This window comes from Mauremys mutica, chromosome 19, assembly GCF_020497125.1.
Source record: "Mauremys mutica isolate MM-2020 ecotype Southern chromosome 19, ASM2049712v1, whole genome shotgun sequence".
Taxonomy (NCBI): domain Eukaryota; kingdom Metazoa; phylum Chordata; order Testudines; family Geoemydidae; genus Mauremys; species Mauremys mutica.
Genome location: NC_059090.1, coordinates 15070648 through 15087948, shown reverse-complemented (window position 1 = coordinate 15087948; position 17301 = coordinate 15070648). Strand labels below are relative to the sequence as shown.

The following is a 17301-nucleotide window of genomic DNA, read 5'->3' as shown; positions in this document are numbered from 1 at the left end:
AATGAAGAATCTGAACTGTAGGACGTCATTTTCATAAGTATTGATTTGCATGGGTCTAACTGATGAGTCCAAGTCCCAGTCCCAGGCTGAATGACTTCTGCAACTCCTGTGCTGTGGGGCTGGCTTGGCGTGGCTCTCCACTCCAGGGGTTGCAGTCTCCAGGGTTGCAGTGTCATTCAGTTTTGGCTCTGGCCCCCTGACTGGACCAAATTTGTGAGAGTAGAGTTGTGACCTGGCTCATACGATTGCAGGGCCACTCACTCAAATTTGTCCTACCTGGCCTCCCATCATCATGACAGCTGGGTTAAACGTGAGTGGCACCGGGACCCCAGAAGTTGCAGTGCCTGGAGCAGGGAGGCGAGCCCAGCTAGCCCCCAGGGAACAGGACCTGCTATGCGACCCTTTGAAACATTCTGGAGATCCAGTTTTGGGTCCCAACCCACGGGTTGAGAAATCCTGCTCTAGGCTGCTCAGGTACAAGAGCAGAAATCCAGATTATAGCAAATCTTGTTGCTTTGCCCAGAAAATCCCCTTCCTTGACGTCTATCTACCTGTCCAACTGTCCATCCTTCGACTGAGCCCCTCTGAGTGTTTTATATGACTGGAAAGCACCTAGCAGATCATGGGCATTACAATAAATAATAAATATGAAGTATAATCCTTTGCAACTAATATTTGAGTCACTGTATCTTCAGAGCCCATTTAAAGGTTAACCAATATATTTTTAATAGATGGCTAATCAATTGCTAGAGAGTCTTACAGAATCCAACAAGTCAATACATAGCTTATAAACATCTATATCACTCTCCTCTGGTGCGCTTATTACTATCTCTAACATATTGTTGTGTGTGTAACGTACTTATAACACCTATTAACTGGTTATAAACCATTTATAAGTGGGACCTTAACATAAAGTGTGACAATTTGTTTCCATTATTACTGCTGCAGTAATCTCATGTTTCCATTCACTGATACAGGCTTTTCGTCATCAGGACATAGGTTGTCCACCAGGATGTCCTAACGAAAAGAATTCTACCAGGATTGAAATGAGGAAGGGATGCAATGGAACAGAATTCTACTACTCTTCCCCCTAGCTTATTCTCTGTGATTCATTAGAAGTGCATCTCTAGAAATCTAGAGCCTTATAATGATTTACACTTAGTCCAAATTTCATGTGGATCAGCAGCCAAAAAGAAATATCCCAGCACAGCACACACACAAGCCTTCTTCCACAACCACCTATATCCCAGTCAGCTCACTACACAACAAAAAGATGACTTGCAGTTTGACTGGAAACATCAATAGATCCCAACTGTGTGTTGGACCAATGAGAGTGAATTCCACAATCAGGAACCAGTCACTGAAAATGTTCTGTCACGACCCCTGCCCTTTAAATCTAGTGCGTTTGCAAGTTCAAGTGCCCCCGCTGATCCCAACCATCACAATATTTGTACTGGGGCAAAGGGGAGGCTTGAGGCCCACAGATTAAAGATTTGCCTTTCTTCATACCAAAAAAGTTCTCCTGACATGGATTGAGGGTTATTAGGCAAAACAAAAAGCCAGCCCAAGAGTGATCTGGAAGTGTTACACTCCCAAAACCCAGGACTTGTCTCCACAGGGAGGCAGTGCGCTTAGAGGTACTAGACTGGGACTTGAGAAACCTGAGCTCTATTTCCAGCTCTGCCCCTGGCCTGCCGGGTGACCTTGCTGGGCCCCCTGTGTATGTAAAAAGGGGATCATGATCTCTCTTTATGAAGTGGTTTGAGAGTTATGATAAATGGTGCTCTATGAGCACTAGGAGTTAATAGGAAGTGCCACGGGTACCAAGCATCTTTCAATGGTGAGAAGCACCCTGCAGCCACATGCACATTTTTTCCCATTGATAGTTCTCTAGACAAAGGGAGAATGAATGAAAGCAAAGTCACCCCAAAGGGATTCAGACCCGTGGCCTGATGCAAGGCCCAAATGCTAATGGAAAACTGAACTTGGAAACCAGGCCATAGGGCTCTTTCTGATTGGCTAAGATAACAATGGACATTGTCACATGGTCAGAGACCAGTGAGCTGTACTAACAAAGGAGGATGTGGCTTGGAGGAGATACAGACACCATGGGGGATTGGTGAGGTGGAGGTCACCTTTCTAAGCTATCTACCAACGCCGAGCTGTAAGTAATCTTCCACACTAGTAACAAGACAGCCTGAAGCCCACTGAGTGAGATTCATCGTGAGATTAGCCTGGGGTGTGTTAGATTATCTGCTTTTTATTTTATGATGCTCTGTCTACGTTCTCCCCCACACAAACTCACTTAAAGTAGGGCTCATCTATGACACAACTAGAACCAAGTCTGACTCCTAGTCCTGTGCTCATCCATTAGGATAAAACGTTATGGATGGAGGGAAACTTGGAACTCGTTTATAAGCAAAATGTCATACAAGGTTGGTTTAACAGCCAGCGGGTGTCGGGCTCCTTCTAAGACCTTTGAGAAAATGCCCTAGGTGTGAAACATTCGACTAGTTTCCCACGCAGGGACAACTTGAAAACAGGCTGGGCGTTTTTTCCTTGTGGTCATCTTGCTTCATCTGTCAGGGCTTTGTCCGGAGTCAAATGAATATTGGGCATGTTCACATTTCAATTCCCAATGCACCTTTTCTTAGAGGACCATCTCCTGCACTTGCATGGGTTCTGGACTAAATAGGAGATGGGAAAGACCCATTAGACCAGGGCTGGGATCTACTGTATAGTGCAAGCCACACAAAGCCCAGTTAGAGAAAAATAAGAGGAAAACAAGGGCATTCTAACTCCCTCTTGTGGTCACCAGGAAGGCTGTCTGCCAAGGACCAAGGACTCCACTGAAGGCCATTCATGTTTTCTTTGTCCTCAGGAAAGGAATTCACAGCAACAGGCAGGAAGCGGGTGGAGGAACAGATCCCTGTGCTGTCTCCCTGCAACCAGGAAGTTTGACTGCAGACTGGCCATCTCATCATAGGCAGCCTCAGGGCTGGAGCTGAGGTGAAGAGCTCCCCCTCCCTCTAGAGGCTTTCACAGCCCCAGAGAAAAAAGTCTGCGTGCCACTAGGCAAATTACTTATTGCAGTTGTTGTCAATCAGGGTACGCATAGCCCTGGGAGTATGCAGAGATCTTCCAGGGTGTACAGCAACTCATCTAGATATTTGCCTAGTTTTACAACAGGCTACAGAAAAAGCACTAGCGACGTCAGTACAAACTAAAATTTCATACTGACAATGACTGGTTTATACTGTTCTATATACTATACACTGAAATGTAAGTGCAGTATTTATATTTCAGTTGATTTATTTTATAATTCTATGGTCAAACTGAGAAATTCAGCCATTTTTCAGTAACAGTGTGCGGTGCCACTTTTTGTATTTTTATGTCAGATTTTGTAAGCAAGTAGTTTTTAAGTGAGGTGAAACTTGGGGGTATGTAAGACAAATCAGACTCCTGGAAGAGGTACAGTAGTCTGGAAAGATTGAGAGCCACTGACTGATTGTATTCAAACTAATTTGGGACACAGAGGAAGGAGGTGGAAATACCACCCCAAATACAGCACCTGGAGACTTGGTTGGATCTGTTGGCTCTGAGTCCATTCCAGGACGGGACTCACCCCAGCTCTTGGGGAACAACCACCACCACCAAACACTGCCCCTCCCTACTCACACGCACTCTTCCTGTTTCACAGATTTTGTTGGCAGACCGGTGATTTAGGGTTGGGTTAGTATGACAGGGAGTTTCAGTTTCATTTCTCTCCGGTACAGGGTGACAAAATAAATAACGAAAGAGAAAGAGGGGCACAGCCCCAGAGAAACCATGGAGGAGGAGAGCAAGTTCTGCAAGAACTGGTAAGAAATCCTTTATTTCCCCGGTGTGATATTTATATCTGAGGGTTATAGAGGTTCTAGCCCCATGGTTCAGGGGTACGCAGAGGTCTTCCGGGGGTACATCAACTCATCTAGATAAGTTTCTAGTTTTAGAAACAGGATACAGGAAAAGTACTAGCAAAGTCCATACAAACTAAAATTTCATGCAGACAATGACTTGTTTATGCTGCTCTATATTCTATACCCTGAAGTGAAAGTACAATATTTATATTCCCGTGGATTTATTTTATAATTCGATGGCAAAATGAGAAAGTCAGCAAATGTTCAGTAACCGTACACTGCCAGTTTTTTATTTCTAGGTCAGACTTTGTAAGCAAGGAGTTTAAGTGGGGTGAAACTTGGGGGTACACAAGACAAACTCCTGAAAGGGGTACAGTAGTCTGGAAAGATTGAGAGCTGGTGCTCTAAAACAATGAGGAGGCCGGTGGCACCTTAAAGACTAAGATTAATCTGTTAGTCTTTAAGGTGCCACCGGACTCCTCGTTGTTTTTGTGGCTACAGACTAACACAGCTACCACTCTGATACTGCTCTAAAGAGCTCCCCTCAGTGAGGAGGAAGGCAGGGGCAGGGCGGGCTGTTGAGGCAGCCAGCAGCAATGAGGTTGGAAGGGTTATCTGGTTTGTGTTAAACTTTACAAACAAGCTGCCAAGAGTTTTTAAATTATTTTTGTATTTTAAAAAAGACACTTTTTCCCTTTATCATGGACAGATCCTTCCCTGTTGGTTACTGTCCTTCCCCGTTGGTTACTGTCCACATTCTGCTTCTATGTGCACACACCTAGGAACATGGGAAATGCCAGACGGGGTCAGACCAGAGACTCATCTGTCTCTGGCAACAGCAAGTACCAACTGCTGCAAAAGAAGCTGAGGGAATTCCCTGATTATGGACTAACCGGCCTACAGGGAAAGTTAGTTTTCATAAAATCTGGAATAGGGATCTGTAGCAAGGTGCCTCCAAACCCTGCCAGTGCCTCAGTTTCCCCTCATGCCCAATGGTTCTTTCTGCCACCAAAATGACTTAACTCTCTGGCTAAGTCCCCAAAAATTCCCCCATCCAGGCTAACCAGTCGCTTCATCCTCCCACTAATAGCAGGGGTCACTATGACAGCCTAGGGTAGTGGTTCTCAGCCAGGGCTATACAGAGGTCTTCCAGGGGGTTCATCAACTCATCTCGATATTTGCCTAGTTTTACGACAGGCTACAGAAAAAGCACTAGCAGAGTCAGTACAAACTACAATTTCATACAGACATTGACTGGTTCATACTGCTCTTTTCACTGGAATGTAAGTACAATATTGATATTCCAGTGGGTTTATTTTCTAATTATATGGTAAAAATAAGAAAGTCAGCGATTTTTCCATACTAGTGTGCTGTGACACTCTTGTGTTTTTGTGTCTGATTTTGTAAGCAAGTAGTTTTAAAGTGAGGTGAAACTTGGGGGGTACGCAAGACAAATCAGACTCCCAAGAACATAAGAACGGCCATACTGGATCAGACCAAAGGTCCATCTAGCCCAGTATGCTGTCTCCTGATAGTAGTCAATGCCAGGTGCCCCAGAGGGAATGAATAGAACAGGGAATCATCAAGTGATCCATCCCCTGTCACCCATTCCCAGCTTCTGGCAAACAGAGGCTAGGGACACCATCCCTGCCCAGCCTGGCTAATAGCCATTGATGGACCTGACCTCCATGAACTTATCTAGTTCTTTTTTGAACCCTGTTATTGTCTCCTGAAAGGGGTGCAGCAGTGGTTCTCAAACTATTGTACTGGTGACCCCTTTCACATAGCAAGCCTCCGAATGCAACCCCCCTTATAAATTAAAAACACTTTTTATATATTTAACACCATTATAAGTGGAGGCAAAGTGGGATTTGGGGTGGAGGCTGACAGCTCATGACCCCCCATATAATAACCATGCGACCCGCTGAGGGGTCCCAACCCCCAGTTTGAGAACCCCTGGGGTACAGTAATCTGGAAAGGTTGAGAGCCACTGACCTAGCGGGAACCCATACCTATCTTCCCAGCCTTGGGAACCCTAAACAAATTATCATAATCGTGACCAAAACTCTATGGAGTAGATCCTCAACTGATGTACAGTGTCCTAGATCCATTGAAGACCAAAGTTCTCCAAACTTGAGGACAGCTAGAATCCACCTCCAAACTTTGCAGCTCCCCATCTGAATATAGGGCCCAATTCTCCTCTCGCGTCAACTTTACCCCTGTGTGACTCAGCTGGAGTTATTCCTGATTCGCACATGTGTGAAAGGAGACTCAGACCCAGATATTTTGGGCCTAAATCCACTGACAGTGCCTGTCCCCTTTAAAGATGTTCAGAGTAGAACAGCACAACCTCAGTAATGGAATCCAAATGTCTCAAACAGGGCACAACTCTAAATATTCATCTCTAATGTTCAGGGACAAGCCAGTTGAGTTAAAGGAGGGCCAGTAACATTCCTTTCCTTCCCCCTTCCATGCCACACAGTAAACGAGATGTGTTTGCTGCCAATTTCTCTCTTCATGAGGCCCACTGCATGCGGTTTCTCGCTATCTGTCCAGAGTGCGATGAACCTATTGCTCTAAAGGAGATGAAGAAGCATCAGGAAGAAGAACATAAACAGGTGAGAGTTGCTCTATTTCCTGAAATAAGAGCTCCCAGCTATGAGCTAGGTTTCATTTTAGCCCGGCCATGCTATTGGATGTCAAATAGCAATGAACGTCCATAGCTAAAGAGCAGAAAATATCCTCTCCTCCCTGCTCACAGCTCCCATCCAGCCACATGGCACTTACATGCTCAAGCTGAGGGTCTGTGGCCTAGAGAACACATGGACCTGACTCCACTCTGTTACATCCATTATATGCTGGTGTAATGCCATTGATTTCAGTGCATAAAACTAGCGTAACAGAACGGGGAATCAGGTCCTGCTGGAGCCATCTTCAGCAAGTGTAAATCAACATAACTCCACTGATGTCAATAGAGAGATGATATCTTACACCAGCTGAGCATCTGTCCCTATATCGATAGGGCTATAGGCTCCTAACTTCCATTGAAATCAATCGGAGTTAGGACCCTAAATAACTTTGTGGCTCTTGTCCTTAGCACTGAGCTTGGCGAACTTTCAGGTTTGGATGCCTGAATAAAATGGCTAAATCCTGCATTTGAACAGCCAGATCAGAACTGTATTTTCCATTAAATCTTGCGTAACATAGCTCAGTCCCTGCTGCAAAAACTACGATCTCCACCAGCTTTTCATCAAATGGGATGAAAACAGAGACACCATCCTAGGCGATTAGCCTGAAGCAGAGTTGGCATGAGATGCCACCAGACATCTTTGTAGGGTTCCCCCATGATCTGTTTCGTATTTTCCCCCTTCACTTTCAGGTCAGATGTAAACTGTGTCACCAAAGCATGCAGAAATACCTGCTGGAGAATCATGAGGTGAGTAGAGTGATTTATAATATCAGAATCCTATTCAGATCATCTCTGACAAATCACCTTGAGATGCACTGAAAAGGAACGACTGCAAAATAAACATCTTGCCTGCTGAAATGTAACAGCGCTCAAGTCAGACAGCATAAGCATGACAGTCGTTCCTAATTTAACAGAACATTTTACATTTAAATAAGCATGGTGCACACTGTCCCTACGCTCCTCTTCCCACGTAGTTTTGCAGGGATTGTCTAGGAGAGTCTATGACCTCTGCACATCTCATGGGGCCCACTCTTTTCATGGACAGTGGCACTTCCGCCCTGCCGTCCAAGCTGACGTCTCTCACAATTCCAGGGAGGAGGCTTTGAAAAGTGAGAGGCCGTTCTAAGCATAGGGATGATCTGCAAGAAGGTGCAATGCTGAGGTGGGAGAAGCAGACGATGGGAATGGTTAGGAAGGAGATGTGGAACAAGGTGAGGATGGAGAAGTTAGCGGCATAGGCGCCGACTCTGTGGGTGCTCTGCGGCTGGAGCACCCACAGGGAAAAATTGGTGGGTGCTCTGCACCCACCGGCAGTTCCCTGTCCCTCTCCGCCCCAGCTCACCTCCGCCTCCTCCCCTGAGTGTGCCGCGTCCCCGCTTCTCCTCCCAGTGCTTGCCGCTGCAAAACAGCTGTTTCACGGCATGACAAGCTGTGAGAGGGAGGGGGGAGGAGCTATGGGGAGGAGGCGGGGCCAGGGCAGGGATTTGGGGAAGGGGTCCAATAGGGGCAGGGAGGGGGCGGAGACTTTGGGGAAGGGGTTGGAATGGAGGCAGAGGCAGAGGCAGAGTGGACCGGGGTGGAGCAGGGGGTTGAGCACCCACCAGCGCCAGGAGAAGTTGGTGCCTATGGTTAGTGGGGACATTTTCAGAGCTGGCAGCGATTGCTGCAGCCCAACATCCTTATGCTTTCAGCTTTGATTTACTGTTTGCAATAATTTCCTCTGCCCACATGCAGTCCTATGGATGTAATGAGCGATCACTGAAATGCACATTCTGTGAGCTGGAAATGCCCTTCAATAAGCTGCAGAGGCACCAGGAGGCCTGCGGTAGTCGCACTGAGCTCTGTTGGGAGTGTAACAAATACATCATGTACAAGGACTTGGACAAGCACAAAGCCGTTTGTCAGAATGGCAAGAAGCCATCAAGCAATGGTGAGATGCACTATCAACCCAGTGAGGAGCCTGCTCGTCAAACCTCGATTCTCCCACCCTCAGGTACCCAAAATCCCTCATGATCTGTAACAGGGTCACGTCACTCCAGCACCTGTTGCTTTGGAAATTCCCAGTTATCTGTAGTTACTGTATTCACAATTCTCTCTGACTCTTGATAATCCAGGTTGTCCTGTATAGTGTGAAAGTCCCCACAAGGGGTTATTGTCTAACCAGCCACAGCTAAAGGGCCAATTTCTGCTCTGAGTTACATCCACAATTGTAAATCCAGAGCAGCTCTGTTGATGTCAGTGGAGTTGCTCGGCATATATAGCGGCATAACTCAAACATTGGGCCTTATTTTTGTCTACAAGAGGCCCCTGGCAATGTAAAAGGGCCTTAGTGTAAATAAGAATCACACCCTTGATTTGTCAGCTCGAGTGACATTTTAGGGCCTGATCAACCATTCCTTATTTTCCCCCAAATTCCTGTTGGCTTTAAGGGCGATTTTTGGTGTGCAAGAACTGGAGGACAGTGTTCTCTGTCAGGCAGGGACCCCAAGCCCAGTAAACCAATCCTACTTCTATTGCAAACTGCCGAGAGTGACTAAACAAGCCCCTTTGCAAACACACTAGCTGAAGCGCAACAAACTCACCCCCTTCCTGGGGGTTTGGCTTCATCTTCAAGCTTGACTCCTCTTGGAGCCCACACCCTAGAGCCTCTCTCTCCAGAGAGGCACCGCCACCTCCGGATATTATATCTCAGAGCAGCAAACCCCACTTAAGCCTGTCCCACCAGGTTCAGCGCCTGCTAAGCTGGTAGCGTATTTAGAGTCCATGTTGCCAGCCTGTTATAGTGACCTTTAAAAGTAGCACATTTGAGCGATGGGCTTTCTTCCCACTGAAGTGTCAACAGCCAGGCACATTACTGAAGTGTTCAATAGCATCACGCTCCCTTGGGGCTGTGGAGGGTTTTCTGTTGGGTAAGACAAGAGGCCTGGCCAGAGGGTGACAGGATAAGTGGGTGATCATCTGTGAACACTGTCCTTCCTCAGAATCATTGGTAGGCACCATGAAGAACAATGGGGGATAGAGAGCAAGAACGTACTCACTGGGAAATATACAATCCTTTGTAGCATAGCACTAAGTAGAGATGGGCCTGAGGTGCAAAATGTGGATCCAGACTCAGATTTCAACCACTCCAAAGTTCAGCAGGGAGGGAAGGTCAGAACTTGAGTTTATTTAATAGGAGCCAACAGTGAAGTCCAGATCCATATCGGCCTTAGGCTCTGGTCCCTTGATGTTCAGTGGTGTTTGGATCGGGTGCCTCTAGGGCCGGTCAACGTGACCTGAGTTTGAGGAGCCTGGTACGGTATTTTACTGACTCGTGCCAGCTCTGCGCGTTACCGATAGATCCCTTTCCCTTTTTCCTCTGAAGGTCTCAGTGACAATCTTTGCCAGCAGTGCAATAAGTGCTTCCCGGATGACCAGTACCTCCAACACCTGGTAAGTGGTTTGGGAGCTAACCCCGCAAAGAGCTTGGGCCTCATTCAAGCCAGGCCTTTTCTGGCAAAAGCCACCTGTTGGATTCGGTAGGACACCATGTTTTGGCTGCGCAGTTTGCACAGCCATTGCTATCCCACGGCCAGCTGGCCACAGCTACACACGCCCTCGTGACCACGAGCTTGGCCCTTAGCACCAGCCCTTGTTTGGCAGGGCTCCTCCAGGGCTCTTAGCCTCCCACTGCTGATGCAGAATGCAAACAGCTGTGACATTCCATGCCCCCTGCATCCTTCTCACCCACTGCCGAGGCAGTGGCCCGTTGAGATAGACTGGTTAATAAAGCCCTGAAGCACGTAGGCCCCAGCTCTGTTGCCCTGAGGGGGTCTCTGCTCTGAAAAGGCTGCCACTAACCTTTAAGCCAGTTTGATGGTGCCTTTGCTGCAGAAGCTTCTAATGAGAACCTCACTCCCCATTGGAGCATCTACCTGGACTCCATCCTCCTCTCTTTGTAAACCACCCGCAAACACTGACTCCCCCACCCCAGAGGGGACTTTTAGTTGTATTCGGTTTTGTAGAACTTTTCTCCCTCCCCACTGTTTTTTAAGACCCCCCATCTTTATTGGAGTTTAGTCTCCCATTATCTCATTTTGATGTTTTTAATTCTTTCTTATATTAAATCGCTGTGCAGACTATACCTTTTCCCAGCACCATCAAGGGCACCCATCACTGGTTCACCATCTGGCTATTTCCTTTGTTCTCTCGTTATTCTTTTTAACTGTCCGCCACAGAATGAGTGCAGCCCACTCTCCAAACTCGCGGAGATTCTCGCCAGGCAGTCAGTTACAAAATCCCGCCCGCTCCCACCTTCCTCTCTGGTTACGTCTCCCCCCCGTGAGAATGCAGCCATGGCGTGGAAGGACGTTCGCCCGAAGCGGAAGGAAAAGGACTTATCTTCTGCCTCCAGGCCCTCCCTCAAGCCACTGAAGAACAAAAAGTCAGCAGGCCGCCCTGCTTTCACTGCCACAGTGGATCCCGTACTGCCTAAGGCTCTTGAAGACCCAATGACTTACGATGTGTTGGTGACCTGTTCCCAGTGCAATATCCTCCTCCCAGGTCCAACTCTAAGGAAGCACGAGGTGAGAAACGCTACGTACCCCGCTGCACACTCTTGGTGATGGTGGACAGTGAAGGGGTGCTGGGGACAGCCAGAGGCGCCGACTCTGTGGGTGCTCCAGGGCTGGAGCACCCACGGGGAAAAATTAGCGGGTGCGCAGCATCCACCGGCAGCCAAGCTCTCCCTCCTCGCCTCCTTCCCCCTCCCCAAGCGCGCCGCATCCCCATTCCTCCCCCTCCCTCCCAGCGCGTCCCGCCCCCCTGCCACCCAACAGCTGTTTGGCAGCGCTTAGAACTTTCCAGGAGGGCGGGGGAGGAGCGGGGATGCAGCACACTTGGGGAGGAGGCAGAGAAGAGGCGGGGATTTGGGGGAAGGTGGTGGGGACGTTGGGGAAGGGGTGGAATGGGGGCGGGGCAAGGGCAGGGCAGGACAGGGGCGGCACCTACCCAGCAGAGGGGAAGTCGGCGCCAAAGGTGGCAAAGATGGCTTAAAACCTCCTTTAATCTCCCTCCCATCCCTGCCTCAAATGCAGCAATGGAGTAACTAAGAGTCAGGCCCCTTGACTCTAGGGTCAGATCCTGCAAGGTACTCGTCCTCTTCTTCCCCCTTCACTTCCCAATATGCTTCCCAATACATAAATACAGCATGGGGAGTGTGATTAGGGTTATGCTGTAGCGGGGACGTGGCTAGCCTCAGGTCTCAAGGCCTGGTGCAGGGACCCTGTTGTCTCCTAACCAAGTGTGGATACCTTAAGGATGCAGGGCTATGTTCTTTTGTATTCATTGTCATTATTATTCATTTCTTCAGAGAAAATGTCTGCGTCTAGCTTCTTTGCAAAGTCTCAGGAGGAAACCAAAATGGAGTCCTGGAAAACAAGGTACTATAATATTTCTAAGAAATACAGTAGAGCTCAGTTAGAGACATCTACAGTTGCTGGGTTAATCAGGATGATGGGGCATTTCCCAGAGCAGGTGCCTCTGGAAAGGTTAAAGATCAAAGAATCACAGGGCAGCTGGGTAGTTCAATGAGGATAGTGGTATGTATACCTGTACAGTCTCCATGTTTAGAAACCATGCTCTGATCTTCCAGGCCCCCGTGCCCTTGTCAAGCTAACTCAGTAGGAATGCTTAAATTTGGCCCTAGCTGCATTGCAACTGCCAAAAGCTACACGTTAAGGCAGAAAGACTAGAACTTGGGTGCTCCCAACATCTAGCCTTATGTTCTTTCCACTTGAATAAGCTGCCACAGCTCAATACTGAATTTCATAGCCACTCTCCTGTGGGAGACTTTAAAGCAAACATATCTGCGTTTTCATACCATTAGGAATTTAAAATCAGCTCCCTGCTGTCTTTGTATATAGTATGAGGTCTTCAGCTGTCCTAGCAGACAGGATTTTAGGTACTCAAGATGCACAACAACACTGAGAACCAACAACAAGTTTCTAGTAATCGCATCTTAATTAAGGGCTTGTGCACCCACCCGTGTTATACGACTTGAATTATGCTGTTATAATAAAAACAGTACAACCCCACTAGAATGGGCACAATTATACCAGTCTAAAGGTGTTTATTTCTGTATGCAAAGGGGCATAAGTGATAAGGCACCTTTATACCGGTATAATGGCATCCACACTAGGGGTTGTACCAGTGTAACTGTACTGATAAAACCATAATAATAATTCCCCTGACAGTTATACCAGTGCAAAAGCAGTGCACAGATCTGGCCTAAGAGATGCTAACTATAAGGATGTTGGGCCTAATCCTGCAGTCCTTACTCAGGACAATCTCCCATTGCTTTGTATAATATTTTCCATAGACAAAAATGCTACCTTATACTTTTAGCCAGAACTATCCTTGTTTTATATCAAGGGGGAAAAAACAAGAACAAAAGTCCATGAAAGAGCATACAGTCTATGTCTCTCCTCAGACAGACTGCATCAACCTGAACACAAAATGGCTGCCTCTCTCAGTAGGCAGCATATTTACACATTGAAAGATGTCATACAACTAAAACAGAGAATGCACCACAGTGTGAAATTAAAGGGAGTTTTGGCTGACTATGGACTACAGGATCATATTATGAAATACTTACCCATTCTTTACATAGTTTGTATTCACTTTCCTTGTACTTTGGACTGTTCTAATGGACTCAGTCAAAATGGGTGGCGGGAGGTAAGGGCTTACCTTCATGGGCTTACCTATTCATTGTAAAATGAAAAAAAAATTACATTGGGTTTTGTTTGTTTTACAGAGGAGCCTTTCTAAGGCACTCCTGGAAGAAACTGGAACCAGAGATGCCCCACCAGACCCCAGGCTTCAGTTCAGCGCTAGTAACGGCGTTCTAAACACATGGCTTTATACATAGCGAATAAAAGCGTTATGCTTCCTACACTAGACTGAGAACAAAGAACCATTCTCAGAAATTTATTCTGAGCCAAATAGGCTCATCATCAAGCTTCCCCATAAAGCTCTGCACAGCTGTGCCCTAACGAGTGCCATCCTTTTGGGCATTAACATGTAGTCCTGCCTTAGGGACTCACTTGTTCTCTGTGCTCTGCCTGTTACAAGAGCGGAGGTTAAAGGTCCCATTCTCCTCTCAGCTATACTGGTGTGTCGTGGCTGAAGGTGCAGGAACGTAACAGAAGAAAGCATCAGTGGAAGCACTGTGGGCCAAGTACAAGGTGTTGGCTTTCAGCTTTGACCCTAACGTCCCATAGTGATCCATCCCACACCACTAGACAGGTTGTACTCAGGTCTGCTGGCCTCCTCCCCCAGCCACATACACACACACCCACCCCTGAGAGCAGCCTATGCATCATGGTCACTTTCCTTGAGGGGAAATATTTTCCCTCAAGGAATTTAGAAGCACTATAGATTCCTTGGGCCCGATGCCGAGCATCTGCCATTCCCATTGACTTCAATGAGAGCCTCACTGGCTCATAGTGTTTGACCCGGCACAACAAAGGGCTAGATACTGGTCTCATTGAATTTTATGGGGGCTTTAGCCATGGACTGCAGGACTATAGCCCACACGGCTTAACCCCTCATTGGCAGATGAGAGTGTTCAGCCCCTGGTGCTACTGAGCCCAAACTGCTTCACCACGAACTGAGAGGGGCAAATGGTGGAAAAGTTAAATCTCCAGCACAACAAATGGGGGTTGTATATTGAGGCAGCTGTTGAACTCTAGTTGAGTGGGAACATATACAAATGTTAACTGTGAACAAATAAGGTTATTTCATTGGTACCATGGTTTCCCTGCACTGGTGTGCTCCTAGCTGTATGTGATCCTATCCATTGGTTGCTGGAAGCGGAGCAGAGCGATCACGTGAAGTTGTTTGCTAAGTGCGTTCTCAGCCAGTTTATCAATCCATTGGAAAATGAAGGTTGATTTACGTTATCTGAAGAAGCCGGGCTTCCAAGCCACTGAAACGTGACCAAATACCCCTTGCTTCCCGTCTCACGTTCTCATCAGCAAAACATCCAGCTATCAGAATGAACCAAGTTTGATTATCGAAACAAGACCTACAAGATAGCTCTAAGCAGGATGGGATTTTTCCAAGGCTGCCAGCACTAGCCTAACTCATTGCTTCCACTGAAGTCAGTAGCTGACTTTTAAAGACATCCGCTGCTTTTGACAAGTCCATCCTAAATAGCTGCTGAACAACTCCACGTTATGGAATATCGATAGCTAGAATTGCTTTTTTGGGGAGAATGGGTGTGTAGCTGGGGGTATAAGGACTAACTCACACTCTGTAGCAGTTTCTTACTGAATGTAAAATAATGTGTTTGTTTTACAGGTGTGCATAGGATAATAAATTTAGTATCCCAGGTCGTTGTAATGTGCAAAAATCCAAAAGATTGTATTGTCTCTGAAGCAAAGAGTATTTATTGTCTGTGCAGAGCCCACCCATGATGCAGCCCTGATCCTTGATGGGGGTTTGTTCCTCAGGGCTACTCCAATAAATTTTTGTTATAATAGAAAGATCTACTAGATTAGTCTCTTCATTTTTGTCTGCACAGCACACTGTGGCCTAGGTCTGGGGTCTTTGAGTCCCAGACTTTTATTTGCAGTAAATGAATTATAATTGGGTCTGTTTCAAATCCTTTGAACTAAAAACAGCTTCAATCCCACCCCGAAATACTGTTCTAAACAGCACTTGTCAGTAGAATCCCCTCCCTCCACTGACAGGGAGAGCTGTGGTACTGCAATACAGCACAGTAACTACAGCAAATGTTTCAGACTTTGCGGGGGCTGATTGTGGAAATCATGTTAAGCACCACATCACCAGAAATAATAAATTTAGCTTAACACAACAGGTTGATTACGGGAGGGGTCCAAGGAGAAGAGGAAAAAAAGTGAGTGAACAGTAATGTTTTAAATTCAATTGGAACAAAGTTTTCCACCCCCCGCATTGGCCTCTCATTAATTCCCTGGGAGTCCAGAACTAAGTCTGCTATAATCCTGCACATCCCCCGCCTCCCCAATCTCCCTTATGTCAATGGGGTTGTACAGGTTTTAACAGAAGCATTTAGCTCCCTGCAAACAAGGGCAGATAGGAACAAATTCACTGCCTTCGTGGGGTGTTGGCCCTGCTCATAGCAGGGATGAATCCACCAAAGACATGAGACTCCAAAAACACGTGCTTGCTTAGCCCTAGGAAGCAGATAGAGACATAGCTGCAGGGGGGCTGGATTAGCTAAAGGCTAGTTTGGTAGCTAGGCTCCTAGTTTAGGAAGTGGGAGAGCTAGGTTCAAATCCTTGCTCTACCACAGATGTCTTGTGAGAGCTCAGGCAGGTCACCTAGCCTCTCTAGCCCTCAATTTACCATCTGTACAAGGAGCATAATGGTCAGTAGCATTTTTGTAGCCCATTGGCCTGACCCCCTTCCCAGAGTCTGGAATAAGCCCTCTTCCTGACTTTATTATTCAAACACAAAACTCACCAAACAAAGCTAGTCCCTTGACCAAAGCAGACAACAAAGGTCTCACCCTCTGTTCCAAGGCCTGCCATAGAAGCCTGTTTGCTTTCTGTAGTTTTCTTTTCGACAGGTCCCTTTCAGCCCTTTACAGGGATCACCTGATCCCTTCCCAGCTGGGTGTGATAATGGAACAGGGCTGGTGCCCCCTGGCCTTTAGAGGAGCCGGCCACCTCATTACAACTACCCTAACTGGCAGGGATGTTGTGAGAATAACAACATCAACGACTGTGAAGTGCTCAGATAACTACAGTAATGGAGAGCTGACAAGTACAATAACTAGATTGGCCCTGCCACCAACTGCTACATCCTCTGTATGGGCTAAATTTGATCTTCAGACGCGTGTGCAATTCCCACTGACGTCTAAGAGCAGAATTGGATTATCTTGCTAACCACTCTTTCTGTTTAATAGCAGCCATTTGGGTTTAGTAACATAAGGACAGCCATCAAAAAACAAGAGATGGAACTTGAGCTGTAAATCAGACCCGCAACCCTGGGACGCTCCTCGCTGAGCACAGGCTTTGGTTCAGGCCCATCAGAGTTAAAAGCAAGGTTGTAGAACCCTGGTGCACTCAGGCTTTTAACTTCTCCGGCATGTGGGTCGCATGTAAAACAAGACACTGTGGTACAACAATTAAACCAAGTGGGCCGGGGCTGAATGGAGCAACTGTTTGTGTAAATATAAATATATATCCCTTGTCGTGACAAAGAGAATTTGCAAAAGCTGTACTGACGCAGTGACAAGTCTGCTTGAGTATGTGGACATAGCGCAGGGAGCTGGGAGTTGCTCTCATTCATCTCAATTGGGTGTTAAACCTGAAGTTTAAGTTTCAGCTGAAGTTAAGACGGACGGTTCAAATGTCAGCCTTGTTTACTTTCACGGCTAATCAAAGCATGTAGGGATGATCATATTAGGCAAATCTGAACAGTATCCTGTGAGTAGCATTTTATACTGGTGTCACGAGTGGGTGGGGCTCAACGTGTGGGTGGTGCTTGAGAGAGTGCAGCTTTCTTTCCAATTTCACTGCCGCAGGGATGAAAGTGATTTTAGCTACTTAACCTAAAGCTTGAGTGCTGTGTAAAGATAAATTCACGCTCCGATGACTGCAAAACTATTCACAATCCACCAGCTTCAGATGCATCTGATCCCTAACACGTTAAATAAGTGAAAACTATGCGGGAAACTATGGCCTA

General features: G+C 46.8%; 1 protein-coding gene across 1 annotated transcript; it reads left to right on the top strand.

Annotated features, from left to right (window-relative positions):
- The first annotated feature begins 2051 nt into the window (after positions 1–2051).
- Positions 2052–15072, top strand: XAF1 (XIAP associated factor 1). Its single transcript, XM_044993254.1, has 10 exons — positions 2052–2164; positions 2882–3009; positions 3777–3860; positions 6382–6517; positions 7279–7335; positions 8323–8581; positions 9953–10020; positions 10806–11153; positions 11939–12008; positions 13382–15072. The coding sequence occupies exons 3-10, from the start codon at positions 3829–3831 to the stop codon at positions 13393–13395; spliced, it is 984 nt and encodes a 327-aa protein (XP_044849189.1). The 5' UTR covers positions 2052–2164; positions 2882–3009; positions 3777–3828; the 3' UTR covers positions 13396–15072.
- Positions 15073–17301: the final 2229 nt, after the last annotated feature.